The sequence below is a fragment of the Notamacropus eugenii genome, chromosome 5 (assembly GCF_028372415.1).
Source record: "Notamacropus eugenii isolate mMacEug1 chromosome 5, mMacEug1.pri_v2, whole genome shotgun sequence".
NCBI classification, from domain to species: Eukaryota; Metazoa; Chordata; class Mammalia; order Diprotodontia; family Macropodidae; genus Notamacropus; species Notamacropus eugenii.
The window spans coordinates 48,944,162-48,962,487 of record NC_092876.1 but is presented as its reverse complement, the minus strand read 5'-3'; the positions used below and the strand labels follow the sequence as shown (position 1 = coordinate 48,962,487).

Sequence of the window (18,326 nt, the reverse complement as noted above, 5' to 3'; positions counted from 1 at the left end):
CCTTCAGATGCCTCCTTCTATATCAGATACCATATCCATTGTGTCCTGGACCACTCTGGCAGTCACTCTCTGATGTTCATGCACTCATTCTCAGAACCATGTTCTTAAATGCACAAAATAAAATACGGAGGATTACAAAGGAAATTAAGGATCTTGAAATAATAATAATAATGTAGTATACTATAAAGAAATCGTACATTATCATTATTTTCCCATCAAAGTTCATGCACTCCCTGAAATCTATCCATGGACCTCAGATTAAGAACCCTTGCCCTATATGAAGACTTCACTGATCTTCCTCCTTTCCCAGCTGTTAGCGCTCTCTCCCTCCTAGAATTACCTGGCATTTCCTTAACTATATACATGTTGTATTCCCTCCCCACCCCTCAAGCCCTTAGAAGATAAGCTCGGCGAGGGCAGGGACCGTTTTGTTTAGTCTTTGGATCCCCAGGACTTAACATAGTGCTTTACATATAGTCTGTGCTTAGTAAATGTTGGATTAAATTGGACAAATATCAGGGCAACCAGGATAATGAAAGTCTCCCCTTATGAGGATCAGCTAAAGGAACCTGGGATGCTTGACCAGGAGAAGGGCATTCATCATAGCTGGGTTCAAATATTTGAAGGGCTGTCCCCTGGAAGAGGGATTTAGACTTGGTCTTCTTGACTCCAGAGGAGCATTGTAGGAAAGCTGCAAAGAGGCAGAGTTTACCTATGGGAAAAGCTTTACAAACCCTGAAGAGCTATGTAAAGATTAGCTATCATCACCATCACTACCACCATCACTATCATGACCATCATCACCGCCATTACCATCATCACCATTAACATCTCCACCATCATGATCATCACTATCATCATCACCACCACCACCATCATCACTATCATGATCACCATCACCTCCATTACCATCATCACCATTAACATCTCCACCATCATGATCATCACTATCACTACCATCATCATCATCACCACCACCACCATCATCATCATCATCATCACCATCACTACCACCGTCACCATCATTATCACCATCACCTTCACCACCACCATCACCATCATTATCATCATCACCATCACCACTATCATGATCACCATCACCTCCATTACCATCATCACCATTAACATCTCCACCATCATGATCATCACTATCATCATCACCACCACCACCACCACCACCATCATCATCATTATCATCATCACCATCATCATCATCACTATCATCATCATGATCACCATTATCCTCCTCTTCCTCATTATTGTTGTTGTTGTTATTGCTTGATATTAGAAAAAAACTCACAACAATGAGAGCTGCCCCAAAGCAGATTGCACTGCCTCAAAGGGTGCTGGGTTCTCCCCTTCCTTTGCAACACTTAACCCCTTGTTGGGGGCGTTAGAGATGAAATTCTATTTTGGGCATGCAGGTATGTGCTGGTAAATGTTTAACTACCAGCTGTACAGGGGAGAAAATGTACACAGGACACACCTTTGAGTTGTTGTATCTGCACTGCTAAAATGATCTTTATCACTTTCTAAAGTCCAGACAATGAACAAAGCAAAAAATCAAGCCTTGCTTCCCAGCTGCATGTGGTCCATGCTCATACTGAAAAATTTATCAATAGGGAGAGCTGGTAGCAGTAAGTTCCTGAGTGTGGGTTGTGCCAGAGGGTCCCTCCTTTCAGCCTCTGTTACTTCAGCTTTAAAATAGAAATAATGCTACTCATCTGAGGCAACTAGATGACTCAGTGGGTGGAGAACTAGGCTTGGATTCATTAAGACCTAAATTAAAATTCAACCTCAGATACTTACTAGTTGTTGGACCCTGGACAAGTCACTGAACCTGTCTGCTTCATTTTCCTCCTCTGTAAAATGGGGATAATAGTACCTACCTCCCAAAGCTGCAATGTGAAATAATATTTATAAAGCATTTAGCACAGTGCCTGATACAAAGTAAGTGCTATATAAATGTTAACTATTATTATCTCAAGGGGTTATTGTGAGCAAAGTATTTCAGAAAGCTTAAAGTGCTTTAGGGATGTGAGTTATTATTCTAAGTGCCAAAACAACATCTGGGCATAGTCTGGGGAAGGCATGCTGGATTTTTGGATTTATACAGAGGGAATCCAGCTCCTGCTCAGCCCTAAGCCCAAAGCCCTGACTCTACAGCAGGAGAGGGAGGATGTGGGCAGCTTTTAATTCTCCTGCTTCCCAGGGATGAGAAAGCTGAAATCAGTAAGAGAACAGAGAGAGAGAGAGAGAGAGAGAGAAAGAGAGAGAGAGAGAGAGACTGAGCAAAGATCTAGGAGGATCATAGATTTAGAGTGGGAAGGAATCTTAGAAGTCATGGACTCCAACCCTTTCATTTTACAAATGAGGAAACTGAGACCCAGAGAAATTAAGAGACTTACCCAAGGTTACAGAGGTAAAAAGCTTCACAGGAGAGATTTGAACACAGCTCTCTGACTCCAAGGTCAGTATTTTTTCTACTCTACTATCTCTTTCTCTTCAAATGAGATAATGTATGTAGAGTGCTATATAGATTTCATTTATGATTATATTCTCCTTAATTAGGGGTAAAGAGAGGAAGATTAAAAGATGTTTCCAAGGCCTCATTTCTGGGGATCTAGGTAAATGAGAAGCAGCATGGCATAATGTTTAGAATGCCGAACTTGGGAGTCAGCCTGAATTCAAGTGCTGCCTCAGATACTTTCTAGCTGTGTGACCTTGGGCAAGTCATTTTTAACCACTTTAGGCCTCAGTTTCCTCATCTATAAAATGAAGGGGTTGAACCAGGAGGACCCTTGCAGTTCTAGATCCTATAACCTGAGTTCACTTCCTTCCTTTGTGCCTTACTTGATTTGTGACTCCACTCAAATAAATTAACTGCTCAGAGCCTCAGTTTCCCCATCTGTAAAATGGGGATAATAGCACCATTAGTATGTCCTTCACAGGGAAGTTGAGGAGCCCAAATGAGATGATATACGTGGAGCATATTGCAAACCATAAATCACTTTACAAATGTCAGATATTATTAATGATGGCAGCTTTGATGGAAGAGGAGGCAGGGGGAGTCTCTTCTGTAAGTGCTTCTTCATCCATTTGCTTTGTCCCCCAAATCCCTCCCTTCCCTTCCTCCTGCTTGCTTTCCTCTAAGGGACTTGGCTTGGGGGGAGTCTTACCTTGTGCCAACCCGGCTGATATTTTTGTGTGGTAGTTGAGGAAAGGGGAAGGGGGAATGCAGCACAGAGTTCCCTTCACCTTCTCCTAAAATGGCCCTTTTAAAAAAAATCCATCTGTTTCTTTTGAATCAAATGTACAAAATTGTGGCTTGCTGCAGAGGAGAGAACCCATAATTGAGTTAATTGCCAGAATGCGCGCTATGCAATTAATATGCCACAGCAACAAAGAGCAAATACACTAATCGCACATAATTGGACTTAAAGTACACCCTCGGAAGGACTCGGTAACGGGAACTCTGCTGTTTATGCTCCTTTTCAAATTAGTAAAGAAGAATAAATTAACTTCTCTTTCCCCTTTCCCCAGCCGGGAGGGTCCCCATGGAAGATCGGCGGGGGTGGGGGGAGAGGAAGCGGGGCTCATCGTGGAATCGCCACCGAGATCCCCAGCACCCAGTCCCATCCCTCCCTCTGGCACCGACAGGATGCCTCGTTCAGCGTCTTGCCCAGTGTGGCTAAAGAAGCCAAATCTGTCCTTGGTACTCCCGCAGTAACCTGGGCATTGAGACCAGCTGAGCTCGGGAGCAGTCAGGCAGTCAAGGCACCGACAGACGTGCCCTCGGGGGTGGCAGAGCTGTGCCTGGAATCTGGGGGCTGGGATCGGCTTTGTTCTTTCCCACTCGGAGGGAGGATGACTCAGGTTGTCTATTTTGGGCCCTGACGTGGTTCTAAGGATGGGTTCTGGGACGTGACATGCAGCTTTTCTCTGCTCCTGAATCTCAATGGTTGTGCAAAATGGGAGGGGGTAGATGTCAGGATACCCTCCCCCCTCCAACAGTGGGGTAGTATATCAAAGGTGAATCAGAGGACCTGAGTTCAAATTCTGACCCCATGTCTTATTACTTCTTTGACTTTAGGTATGTCCTTGGATCTTTCTGAGTTTCCCTTTGTCAGTAACTTGAAGGGGTTCGACTAGATGACCCTTAATGAAGCACTGGCTTTGTACCCTCAGGGCTTCGCACACAGTAGGTGCTTAATCAATACTACTGACTGACTAACCTTCCCAACTTCTACTGTCCTTTCCAAACTACTCATATTTTATTTTTTCCTTTCCTTCCTTCCTTCCTTCCTTCCTTCCTTCCTTCCTTCCTTCCCTCCTTCCTTCCTCCTTTTCTCTTTCTTCTTTCCTGGCACATAGTAGGTGCTTTTTCAATACCAATGACTGACTAATCTTCCCAACTTCTACTGCCCTTCCTTCCAAGCTACCTCATATTTTATTATCCTTTCCTTCTTCTTCCTTCCTTCCTTTTCTTTCTTTCTATCTCTACATATATAGATATGGAGTTAAATTATATATAATAGTTAAATATGTGTACGTATTTGTATTTATTCAATATTTATGCTGCATACACTTATATATGTACTTGTCTCTCTCATCAGACTATAATCTCCTTTCTGTAGGGATTATTTCATTCTTTGTTTTTATCTCCTTAGTACCTAGCATGGTGCCTCATACACAGTAGTGCTTAATCAGTGTTAGTGACTGACTGATTAATCTTCCCAATTTCTAGTGTCCTTCCTTTCAAACTACCTCATATTTTATTATTTTCTTCCTTCATCCCTTTCTTTTCTTTCTTTTTTTATTCCTTTTTTTCTTTCTACCTCTACACTTATAGATATGAGATAGTTAAATTATGTATAATAGTTAAATATGTGTATATACTTGTATTTATTCTGTTTTTATTTATCCTGCATACACTTATATATGTACTTGTCTCTTTCATCAGGCTATAATCTCCTTGCTGGTAGGGACTGTTTCATTCCTCTTTTCCTGCCTCAGCCAAAAAACGTTGAATGTCTTTTCCAGACTATGCCCAGAATTGCTTTTGGTATTTAAAAGAATAGTTCACATTTCTATAGACTTTAAGTTTTTGGTAATGCTTTTCTGACAACAATCCTATGACATAAATCATAATGTTTCTATTTTACAGATCGGAAAACTGAGACCCAGAGAGGTTAAATGACTTGCCCATTGTCATCTGACTAATGAATGTAAGAGTTGGGACTTCGAGTATCTTCTCATGCCTAAGCCAGTCCTCTTTGCTTTATATCACTTAGCTGCTTAGTGTGATAAATTCTTGTTGACTGATACACCTACCTTCCCCATCTGAGGTGGGTTCTCCCCACCCCCTTTTGTTTGTCTCTCAGTCCAGCTTTCAGTAGAAACAGGATTTCAGACTAGTAACTAGCCTAGGAGTAGTATGGCTTTCTCCCAGGGTGTCCATAATGTTTCTTTCTCTGGGGGAGGCATTCTGGCCATGTGGTAGCTTGTGCCATTCACCAGCCTGCCTTCACTGCTCAGTGCAAAGCTGTCCCCAACACCCCATGAACTCTCCCCCACCCCCAAGCTTTTATTGCCATAGTAACCCTCTCACAGGCTGCCTTTCCCCTCAACACCCTTCAATTCACTGAAGGAGGATGTATAGCAAGTGGAAATGCCACTAAAATTTTAAGCCCCAAAGCATGGCAGTCTAATCCTAGTTATGCTACTTCCTACCTCCATGACCCTCAGAGATTCACTTCAGTTTGTGGGTACTGAAGTTCCTCCTCAAAAAAATGAATGGTTGAACTAAATGACTACTAAGACTGTTCTCAGCTCTGACACTGTGTTCTAAGAGTCCTCTCAGCTCTGACATTCTGTGTTCCAAGGTCCCTCCCAGCTCTGACATCTTGGGTTCTAAGGTCCCTCCCAACTGTGACATCCTGTATTCTCAGGTCTCTCCCAACTCTGATATCCTGTGTTCTAAGGTCCCTCCCAGCTCTGACATCCTGGGTTCTAAGGTCCCTCCCAGCCCTGACATCCTGTGTTCTAAGGGCCCTCCCAGCTCTGACATCTTGGGTTCTAAGGTCCCTCCCAACTGTGACATCCTGTATTCTCAGGTCTCTCCCAACTCTGACATCCTGTGTTCTAAGGTCCCTCCCAGCTCTGACATCCTGGGTTCTAGGGGCCCTCCCAGCCCTGACATCCTGTGTTCTAAGGGCCCTCCCAGCTCTGACATCTTGGGTTCTAAGGTCCCTCCCAACTGTGACATCCTGTATTCTCAGGTCTCTCCCAACTCTGACATCCTGTGTTCTAAGGTCCCTCCCAGCCCTGACATCCTGGGTTCTAGGGGCCCTCCCAGCTCTGACATTCTATGTCAATGTCCCTTCCAATTCAATATCCTATACTTTCTCTTATAAGAGAGCAGAACCAAGACTCCAGTGGTTCTTGGTCCTCCCCCACCCCACCTCTCTTTATATGAGACCTCTCTTCTGGTCTCCCTTGCTTCTAATAAGTCAGAACATTGATGCTTATTGAGAATTTTCTGACTTCTCTATAACTGTCAGGGGAGAAGATTTTCTTATTAGGACTATTGATGCCTCATTTGCATACCTGAAATCAGTCCACCCACATGATAAAAGCAAGGATCTTTCAAAGTTGGGGTGGGGGGATAAGGAAGTGTTGAAGACCCAAGGGAAATAGGAAATGAGTAGTCAGAGGCATGTGGTAATCCCTGTGGACTCTACAAACTGGACTGTCTAACAGATGGGGCAGAGATCTGAGACAAGTCAAGCTCAGCCAGGCAGCAGGGATCTTCTCTAGTGCGTCAGGCATGGTGAGACTCAGTCCAAGAAGGACTGAGCCTCATCTTATAGGATGTGCTGCCAGGGATAGGAGCTTTGGGGGAGCTGCATAGGAAGATGAGACTATCCTTAGGCTGATGGACTCTGAGACATGACATGCAGCTCTTCTTCTGGATCTTGGTGGCTGTGAAAAATAGAAGGGGACAGATGTCAGTCCACCCTCTCCCCATTGGAGGACCTCAGCACCCAGTGTTTACAAGTTAATAACAGTCTGAAAGCTAAATGGGAAAACTGAAAAGCAGAATGGCAGAAATTGGGCATAGACCTGCAACTCACACTATGTAACAAGGCAAAGCTATGGATACGTGATTTAGATATAAAGGGTCCTATCATAAGCAAATTAGTCGGCAGGGAAGAAAATATCTGCCAGATCTATGGACAGGGGAAGAGTTCATGACCAAACAAGGGAGAGAGGTTCAGGGGAGATAAAGTGCATAATTTTGATTACATAAAGTTGGACATTTTTTTCCACAAACAAAGCCAATATTGCTAAAATTAGAAAAGAAATAAGAACCTGGGGAAAATATCTTTGCAGCAAGTTCCTCTGATGAAGATCTTAGGTATACATTTTGCTTGGTATAGATTTGCTTGCACATTGTTTTCCCTATTAGATTGTAAGCTCTTTAAGGGTAGGGACTGTCTTTTTGCCTCACTCTAGCACTTAGCATACTGTCTGGTATATAGTAGGTGCTTAATAAATGTTTCTTGAATTGAATTTCTCAAATATGTAGGGAACTGAGCTAAATTTACAAGAATAAGAGCCATTCCTCAACTGATAAATGGCAATAGAATCATAAATAGGCAGTTTTCAGAGGAAGAAATAAAAGCTACTAATAGTAATATAAAAATACTCTAAATCACTAAGAATTAGAGAAATATAAATTGAAATAACTCAGAAGCACCTTCTTATACCCATTAGATTGGCTAAGATAGCAGAAAAGGAAAATAACAAATACTGGAGGGAATATGAGAAAATGGGTACAATAACGAATGGTTGATGGAGCTGTGAACTAGTCCAACTGGAGAGCAATTTGCCCACAGGGCTATAAAACTGTACATACCTTTTGTCCCAGCAATCCCACTACTAGGTCTATACACCAAAGAGAGCAAAGAAAAAGGGAAAAGACGCACTTGTACAAAAATATTTATAGCAGTTCTTTTTTTGGTGGTAAAGAACTGGAATCTGAGGAGATGCCTATCAATTGATGAATGACTGAATAAATTATAGTATATGATTGTGAGGAAATACTATTGTGCTGTAAGAAATGATGAAGAGTGGAGTTTCAGAAAAGCCTGGGACACTTGTATGAATCCATGCAAAGTGAAGTGAACAGGACCAGGAAGATACAAAGTAACAGCAATATTGTAAAGATAATCCACTGTGAAAGACTCAGTAACACATCAACACAGTAACCCACTACAGTTTCAAAGGACTCATGATGAAACATACTAACTATCCACCTTCAGACAGAGAACTGATCAGTTTCAGAGCAGAGTGAAGCATATTTCTCTCTGTCTCTTTCTCTCTCTCTCTCTCAGCATGGCTAATGTGGAAATACGTTCTGCATGACTTCATATATGCAATGAGTATTGTATTTCTTGCTTTCTCAGTGGGGAGGGGAAGGGATAAAGGGAGGGAGAGAATGTGGAACTGAAAAGAGTTGAATTTTTTTTAAAGGGAATATGGCAGCAGTGTTGAGGAAGGATTGGAGAAGGAAGAGGTTGAGAAACCAATCAGAAGGCTTCTGCAATAGTTTTGGTAAGAAGTGAGGAGAGTCTGAATTTATTAGAAAGAAAATAGACATGAGATATATTGTTGAAGCAGGATTGATTTAATGCAATTCAACAAGCATTTGTTGATAGCATACTATGTGCTAGGCACTGGGGATATGAAGAAAAGAGTTATATACTATATTCCCTTGTTTTTTGTTTTGAGGCAATCAGGGTTAAGCAACTTATCCAGGATCACATAGCTAGTAAGTGTCTGAAACTAGATTTGAACTCAGGTCCTCCTAACCCTAAGGCCAGTGCTCTATCCACTGTGCCACCTAGCTGCCCCTGTCTTTTGCTTTAAGGGAGCTTATATTCTACTTGCGGGAAATAGATAAGTAACCATAATATATATATATGTATATATATATATATATCCACATATGTGTGTATCTCTATATATGCATATATTTCAAAGGAATTTTACTGGCAGTAATAGGAGGAAGTTTATTAACAATTTTGGGGAGTCAGGAAAGGTCTCTAGAATTTGCCTTGAAGGTAGCTGGGGGTTCCAAGAGGCAGTGGTGAGGAGTAGGAAGAGCATTACAAGCATGAGGCACAGCCTGTGTAAAGGTCCAGAGATGAGAAATAGAACATCAAAGAAGCCAGTGTGGCTGGAACATAAAGTACGTGAGAGATGAGTAGTAAACAATCTTAGAAGATAGATGGGTGCCATATGGTGAACGGCTTTAAACAGCAAACAGAGGAGTGTGTATTTTATCTGAGAAGTAATTGGCAGAAGGTTAAAGTTCTTGAGCAGGTGAGTTTCAGAGTCAGATCTGTGTTTAGGAAGATAAATTTGGCAGCTGTGTGGAGAATGGTTTCAAGGAGATCAATTGGAAGACTACTGTAAGGACTTGGACTGTTGGAGCTGTGGTGGAAGAGGAGAGAAGGGGATGGTTTCTGGAAGCAAACATCAACAAGATATGGCATCAGCTTGGCAATGAGGAGAGGAAAATGAGAGCTCAGGAAGCTGGGTTTTAGCTTTTAAGAAGCTCTCTTAATATAGTGAATTTCTGTTTTCCTTCAAGGGAAATTTATTCTTGTTGATGGTTCTGCTGAGGGCAATAGTAAGGTTTCCAATTGTGTGCCTCCATGAATCTGCCTGCAAACTGGAAGAGCTGGAGGAAAAACTCTGCCAAAAAACCCAACCAACTTCCCTCCTTCCTTAGCAAACCAATGAGTGCAACCTGCCTCCCAGGTAGCCTAGAAAATACCTTCTCTTCAGTCACCTCATTTCCTGAATAACTTGTTTTAACAAGATCCATCCACATGAGTCTAAAATAACTCAGAGATTGAGCTGAACCACTTACAAATGATGGAGGAAGCAGGGGTCTCATCTCATGGAGCAGAAATGATGGGTACTCCCCAGCATCACCCTGAGAGGCAGTGAAGGGGTTGGAACTTTGGAGCTTCCAGGCTGGTACTTTCATTGGATCATAGACCTGGAGCCAGGAAGGACTTCAAAGACCCTCCAGTCAAACCTCTTTATTTTACAATTGAGGAAACTGAGGCTCAGGGTCGTTAAATGACTTGCCCAAGGTCAAACAGTAAATATCAGAAGCTGGATTTGAACTCAGAAGCAAGTGAATACTCTTGTTCAGGCTCCCTTGAGTGGGCTGGACTACATGATCCTAATTCCCCTTCTTGCCATAAATCCTAGTTAAAATATAAGTTCTTTGTAAATAGGAATTATTTTATTCATTGTATTTGTATCCCCAGTGCCTAACATAGCACCTGGCACATAGTAGGTGTTTTGTTATAGTTCAGTTGTGTACAACTCTTCATGAACCCCTGGACCATACTGTCCATGGGGTTTTCTTGGCAAAGATACTGCCATTTCCTTCTTCAGTGAATTAAGGCAAACAGAGATTAAGGGACTTGCCCAGGATTACACAGTTTGTAACTATCTGAGACTGGATTTAAACTCAGATCTTCCTGATTCCACACTCCACTGAATTAAGTAGGTGAGCAAGATTAATTAATTAAGTAGATGTATTAAGATACATGTTTATTGATTTGTCCCATAATTCTGCGGTCCCTTTGGGCTTCAGGTTCAAAACCCCTGGTCATGTCAGATAATGCATGCCCTATTTACCACCTGTAGTACACCACCACTCATCTGAGAGGAAGAAGACACGCTTCACCCACAATTCACTGAACTCAGAATTAGTCGCTACATTGATCAGTTCCAATGTCTTCCATTGGTGTTTTCTTTTACATTATGGCGGTCATTGTTCTCATTATGTTCACTCTGCCTCACTTCATACAAGTTATCAATGAACAGACATCAATGAATTAAGCATTTACTACATGACAGTCACTGTGCCAATCATTGGAGATACAAAGACAAAGTTTCTGCTCTATTACCAGGCTTGTTGTGGGGATCAAATGAGATAATGTATGTCAAGTGTTTTGCAAACCTTAATGTGTTATATAAATACTAGCTATTATCATTATTATATGTTAGTTATATCTACTTGGAAAGACAAAAATGTATATATATATATGTGTGTGTGTATGTTTATTTGTATGTGTGAATATGTGTGTATTTATGTATATAGTATATATGTTTAGAATCCCTCATCTCCCAGTGCTTATTTCCCAAATCTTTACTTAAACTGGCAGGCCAGGTCCCCAGAGTGCAATTACTACTATCTCCTTAGTGTTCTGTGGGTAACCCTGAAAGCAGCTAAAAGTCCTGGGGTTTCTAGGATTGTCAATCACAGGTCCCCACCAGTGTACTTTCCAATGATGAGGAACTGGATATAATTAGCTTTTAGAAATGGTATTTGCTAAGCAGATTTAAATCCAAGCAATGGATTTACTAGCTGCATGGTCTTGGGCATGCCTTCCTTTCTGTATGCCTCAGGCTGCCCAAAGAGCAAGGGAGGGGGGCAGCTAGGTGGAACAGTGGATAGAGCACCTGCCCTGGGAAGACCTGATTTCAAAATCAGACTCAGATACTTACTAGCTGTGTGACCCTGGTCAAGTCACAACCCCAAATGCCTCCAAAAAGGAAAAAAAAAAAAAGAGTTAATGAGAGTGTTCCAATAAATGAACTCAGCTGTCCCTTCTAGTTCTAAATCCTGTGATCTTTCCTGAGGAAGGAAGGACGGTAGAGATTAGGGTCTGATTCAGAGGCAGGACTAGGAGTGGGCAGCAAGCCTGGAATGAAACATGTGGTGGGAGGGTGTGATGATGCTTTTAAATATGACTTTTCATAAATGCATGTTCTCTTAAATTGAGAAAATTCCCTCTCTGCTGTCCATGAAATACAGCTATTTATTTTGAGATATGCCAAGTTGCATGTGTTATGGGTGAAGGTTCCAAGCTTCTTTTGGACAACCATAGATGGGTTTGTGTGTATGTGTGCAGTTTTATAGAGGACAGTCCAGCCATAAAAATGCCTTGTGTTGACTTTGTGAAGAATATGGTCTTTTTTTTTTTTTTTTTGGTACCAGCTGACAAAGATGCTGCCTTTCCTTGGGTTTTGTTCTCCCCTCCCCCATTACCTAAACTTAACCAGCAAGTACCTTCCCAAACTGTAAGGAGGGCCTCAAGCAATCAAATTGATTGGCCATGCCAAATTCCTGTTCGACATATAAAGCCCTTCACAGTCTGGCTTTAAGTTATCCTTACAAGCTCTATTCCTTGTCCCTTCACTGAAGAACTGAGTGACCCCAGGCATGGTCCATCCTCTTCTTTGGTGCCTTGTATGCTCAAGATTTGGGGGGAAGTTTTGTAGATGAACTGACTGATCATGAAGAGCCCTTCAAAACATGTCATGCAATGGCCCTTGTTCAACTGGAAAATTCGATTTCACTGCTCCTTTTTTGGGGGCTCTTCAAACTGATCTCCTTTCCAGACTGACTAATCCTCATGTGGGCAAAATCTCAGCACGTACAAGTTTTCCAGAGCTCACTTGCCATCTGCCCCACCTTTCCTAAGAATCTTCCTCACCCATCCTCCCCCACTTTGGTCTTTCTTTTAAAAAATGGAAAATGAGGGGGTGATATAGGGAGATGGGGGCTGGCAGATCCTACAAAGTTTTGGTTTGCTCTTTGAACTACATGCATTTCACCGATGGGCTCAGCATCCAAAAACTTAGTTCTGGGCTCACACTTTTCTCTTTTTAAAAAATTTCTATTGATAGCTTCTGTTTTTATATCACCTTCATTTCCCAAAATACTATACCCCTATCCACTAAAAGAATTTTTAAAAAGAGACCAAAAAGATAGTTCAGCAAAATTATCGATCATGTTTGATAATATATGTAATTCTGTCCCCTTCAAAGTTTTTCTCTCTTATTTTTTCTTTGTGAATAAGCTTTGTCATAATTACTCAGCACTCAGTTTCCTTTTTTTCCTGTTAATTTGTGTTATAGTTATTGTTACACCTCAATTTTCATTGGGTTGTTGGGTCATTTATTTGTTTTCCTCATGAAGCCCTACAGGAATTCATTTATTCATTTACTTGTCTGTTTTTCCTGAGAGAAGACTTATGAAGTTTGCATAGCAGGAAAAAAATATATGATCCAGTAGTGGATTCAATGAATCTACCCATAAACAGTTATTGGGCTTTTACTACGGGTTCTAGTCTTCTCTGTGCTACTAGCTGTAGGGGATGCCATGAAGTAGTCGGGATTCTTACCCTCTAAAGGCTCATAATCTAAATACTCTGGATAGGGAAGACCCAAAGATGTGGAAAGATAGAAGGGAAAGGAGCACCAGAGTGGGAGGGAGGGAAGGGATCAATGTAATGATCAAGATGGATCAGGTCAGGATGGAGTCACAGGATCTTAGATCTGAAGCCCTAGATCTGGACCCTCTTATGCCATTTAATCCAACCTTTTAATTTTACAGATGGGAAACTGAAACTCAAGGAGGTTGTGACTGTTCCAGGGTCATATGGCTGTAGGTACAGTTCAGAATTGGAAGGTATATCCTCCAGAACCCTACAACTGTTAAGTTTTACTTCCTTCCTTATCTTGGGAAGGGGCGAGACAGTTGTTTTGGAGAGGAAAGCAAAGGGAATAGGTGTAGAGAGATGGATACATAGACAGGGGAGTAAGGCCAAATGAGAGCATTAGAGCCAGAAGGCTTTGATCTTAGTGAAGTAGGGGGAGCTCCCTGGTTTAGAGAGGTGGAAGTTGGGGGCTCAGGAAGGGATAGGTAGGTATTCAATATTCCACGATTTTTCATCTTTTCTGTGTATTCTTTATTTCTGTGGTCTGGATTCAGTGCTGGAAGGGAATTGGGAGGTCTGGCGTCCATCACTATTCCAAATTACTGGGAAAATAAGCCTAGTGGATAGGTTTTTACCTCTAGGTTTCTTTCCCAGCACCGTCTGAGCATCATGGGCTACCGGGTTCCTGAGTTTCAGGATAGAGACTGGAGAAAACCTTTGCTCATCCCACACTGGCCTTTTTCAGTGACTTGGGGAGGGCCCTTTGGGGCGGAAGGTGTCCGTCTCCCGGCTGGTGCTGGCTTAGAGGTGAAGGAGATGGCAGTGTGCAGGGCCACAGTGGAGGGGTAGGAAGCCCGCGTGGGGGGGCGGTGCTGCAGTCATCTGCCATCCTGGCTAGGACACTCTGAATGCAGGGTCTAGACCTCCCCCCCACCCCCCCGAACACGCATGATGACGACGTGGACTCTTATGCTCTGCAGAACCCAAGGCACAGTGCCAGCCTGGGGGGCGCTCCCCTACCCCCTTCCCCTCGAGCATCTCCAGAGGGTTTCCCTTAAAGGGTGCTGCCCCTGGAGTGGGATGCCCTAGGATGCCCTAGGGTCGCGGTGGTAGTTTCCTGCAGGGGACGGAGAAGCCCGGTCCGCCCAGCGGGCCGGGGGAGGGCTCCGTCGGGCACGCGCCCTCGCTCTCGCTCCGGGCCGCTCGCTCGTGCACGCGCTGCTTCTCCCCGCCCCTCTCTGCCCCTGGCCCCGCCCCCGTGGGGGGGAGCCCGGGCTGCGGCGGGGCGGGGTGGGGGGGTGGCGCCGCCATCTTAGAGCAGAGGCTCTGGCCCAGGGAGGCGGGGAGGGAGCGCGGGAGCGCGCGCGCGGGGGCGGGGGCGCATCGTCACGGCGACGGCGGCAGTGGCGGCGGCAGCAGCGGCTCCTCCGGCGGGACCTCGCCCTCGCCCCGAGAAGGAGCCCGAGCCCGAGTCCAGCCCGAGCCGGCGCCGCGGTCGCCCCTCTCGGCCTCCTCCGCCGCAGCCCGCCGGCGGCCCATGGTCGGCGTCTGAGCCGCCGCCGCCTCAGCCCGTCCCCCGACGCTCGGCCCGGCCCGGCCGGGAGTCCCCGAGATGCTGCCGCAGCAGCCGCTGCCGCCGGAGCCTCCGCAGCCGCAGCCGCCCCGCCGCTGCCGCCGCTCCCCGCCCGCCGTGCCCGCCTGGCTCGTGACGGCCGCCGTGCTGCTCGGGCTGGGCGGCGGGGGCTGGGCGGCGCGAGGTGAGCGCGGGCCGGGCCGGGGCCGTGTGTGTGTGTGTGTGCGTGTGTGCGCGTGTGTGCGTGTGTGGAGGGGAAGGGGGAGGGGGCGTACACCTGGAGGGGGCGCCCCCCCCCGCCGGCGGGCTGCGCGCGCGTGCACCTGGTGGGCCGGGGTCTGGGCGCTGGGGGAAGGGATGCGATCCCGCCCGGGGCCGAGCCGGGGGAGCCCACCCCTCCCCCTCCTCTGGGGCTGTGTAAATGTGCGTGTGTATGTGTGAGTGGGCAAGGGGACGAGACTAATGGGAGGAATGATGCCAAGGCAGGTTCAGAGCCGTGAGTGTGTATGTGTGTGTGAGTGAGTGTGCAAGGGGACGAGACTAATGGGAGGAATGATGCCAAGGCAGGTTCAGAGCCGTGAGTGTGTGTATGTGTGTGTGAGTGAGTGTGCAAGGGGACGAGACTAATGGGAGGAATGATGCCAAGGCAGGTTCAGAGCCGTGAGTGTGTGTATGTGTGTGTGAGTGAGTGTGCAAGGGGACGAGACTAATGGGAGTAATGATGCCAAAGCAGGTTCAGAGCCGTGTGTGTGAGTGTACAAGGGGACGAGACTAATGTGAGTAATGATGCCAAGGCAGGTTCAGAGCCGTGAGTGTGTGTATGTGTGTGTGAGTGAGTGTGCAAGGGGACGAGACTAATGGGAGTAATGATGCCAAAGCAGGTTCAGAGCCGTGTGTGTGAGTGTACAAGGGGACGAGACCAGTGAGATGATGATGCTAAGTCAGGTTCAGAGCCGTGTGAGTGTGCAAGGGGATGAGACTAATATGAGTAATGATGCCAAGGCAGGTTCAGAGCCGTGTGTGTGTGTGTGTGTGTGCAAGGGGACGAGACTAATGGGAATAATGATGCCAAGGCGGGTTCAGAGCCGTGTGTGTGAGCTGCGTGTGTGTAAGGGGACGAGACTAAAGATAATGGTTCAGAGCCGTACGTGTGAGTGTGTGTGTCGCTCTCCCGCCCCTCCCCGCCAGGTGCAGGTGCTTTGGGGCGATGGGAGCAGCCTGGACCAGGTGGGTGGTGATTAAAGGTTAAACAGCACGGGGGAAGATAGAGGGTCCTGTGCTGGGCAGGGCCGGGGAAGAAGGCTTTTCTGGCACCTCCCGGGGTGGGGGCCGGGGATGAGCCTCGAGCAGACGGCTGTTGGGTGGCTAAGATGTAGGGAGTGCGGGCGGACGGGTCGGGGTCACGAGGTCGGCCCTGCACCTCCCCACCCGCCTGCCCAGCTTTTCTCTACCAGAGCCTGTTACAGATGTATTATTGGGTTTTTGATTCGGTGTTATATTGATTGGAAGTAGCTAGATACATACATGCAAAACGTGTTGTTTTTTTTTTTTTAATTGGGTTCTTATATAATAGCCATGCACTGCTCCCACACATTTCTTTAAAAGATCCACATTTCCTCCGGCAGATCGAACTTCACTTCCCCCTGACCCTTTAAAGGTCGTTTGCTTTCAAATTAATAGACGGATATGGGTTGTAATGTGTTGCCAAAAAAAGAGAAAAGGTTAAAGTCATGAGTAAGGTCGACAACTATGGACTTGTCCTGCATTGGAAAATTCCCCAGCTTTCCTTTCCTTCTCCCTCCCTGGTTTCCCCCCCGCCCCCACTTGGTGCAGTTTTTTTTTTTCCTGGTGATATTTTGGATTGTGGAAGAACTTAGATGCCTTGATTCCCTGGGGCTGTGGAACCAAAATTATTTTAAAGATAATGTGGCAAATAACATTTGTTTAGTTTATTATGTAGTTTTGAACCTTAAGCATTGAACCTTTTAAATGTTACATCCTTTATTTGATATTGATTGATCTTGCAAAGGGAAGGGCTTACTTACGCATTGCAGATATACCACTGAATACATCTTGGAATGGCAAACATCTCTTTGGCTTTGGAGCAAAGCAATCCAGATGTATTCTGTATAGAAAGTACTTTAAATTAGTGCTTCTGATTCTGGAATAACTGTTAAAAATGGAGGAGGAATTTTTTTTTGGATGTTTTAAAAAGTAAATTGAATGCAACTTATCAGATTTATAGATTCTTTTTTTCTTTTCTCCTGGGACTTGACTTATTGGGTGTAGAGTATAATGTTCACAAATTAAATGGCAGAGGAGGCAAAATGCATCTTTTGTTTCATGTTTTTTTCCTAGCATTAAAAATTATACACTGCATTTTTTTATTCACATCACTTCTTGAACACTGTTCACTGTCATATTCAAATTTTGTCAACTAAGTATCTCATTTTTCTTCAGTTTACAATATAGATTAGAAAAAGAAGTTACATTAAAACTAAGTTTTAAATGTTAGGTACAGACTTGAGAACCTAACCAATATACTGACTTATTTTAGTTCTCTTGCAAAATTACAGAATTTTTTACTGTAGGATACTGTATTTAAATGTTAGGGCTTATTGTCAGCCTTGGGAAAGATTGTGAAAGTAAATTGGCATTTTTTTGATTGTAACTTGTTTTATTGATATAATTTCTGGTTGGCTAAAATACATCTTTTCATAAGGAGTTTGCTTACCACCCTTTTCCATAAATTAGTTGCTGTGGCTATAGAGATATAGTTTTATATGCATTTCCATTCTTGAGCATTTTAATTACTGTTGACTTGCAGACTAGAAATACCATGAAATTGCATTCATAGAATTATATAATCTAATAGTTGGAAAGGGCCATCTAAGTCTACCCTGCACAAGTGGTTATCCAGCTTTTGCTTGAAGACTTCTGTTTTGCTTAAAGACCCTGCTACTTGCTGAAGCTACCCATTCCTCTTGTAGAGAGTTGTCATTATAAGGACATTTTTGCACACAACTGAGATGTTAACATACTCGTTGATCCTACATTATAATGCCATTTTCCACATAACAGCCCTCAGAATCTTTGAATTCATTTCAACTCAAGAAACATTAATTGCCTATGATATACTATTCTCCGAGGCCCCAAGACCAAGATCTAAACTGTAGCTAGCCTTGAGGAGAGGAGGTAACATTCTATTGGGAGGATACAACATGATTTCATTGAAGACAGCGCTATCCCTCTGATCCTCTTCAGCCCTCTCACCAGCCTGCTCACTCCTCTGTGGGCCCTCTCCAGTTTATCTTCCTCTCTTAACTTTACTGGAATGTGGCCAGATACAGGACACCTGTTCTCCTTCCCCACATTATACCTTTCACTGTGGTCTCGGCACTGTACGAGCTCTTAGGGCTTTATTGTAATCACTG

The 18,326-nt window shown here is 44.4% G+C and overlaps 1 protein-coding gene across 4 annotated transcripts in view; it reads left to right on the top strand.

Annotated features, from left to right (window-relative positions):
• Nucleotides 1-14,705: 14,705 nt before the first annotated feature.
• CLSTN1 (calsyntenin 1) overlaps nt 14,706-18,326 on the top strand; it is a 93,084-nt gene continuing 89,463 nt past the window's right edge. For 3 of the 4 annotated variants that reach the window (XM_072608801.1, XM_072608799.1, XM_072608800.1), the window contains exon 1: nt 14,707-15,076. In XM_072608801.1, coding sequence (XP_072464902.1) covers nt 14,932-15,076 — 145 coding nt within the window. In that variant the 5' untranslated portion in view covers nt 14,707-14,931. Of the gene's footprint in view, nt 15,077-18,326 lie in introns of all 4 variants that reach the window. The other variant, XM_072608797.1, reaches the window with a different exon arrangement.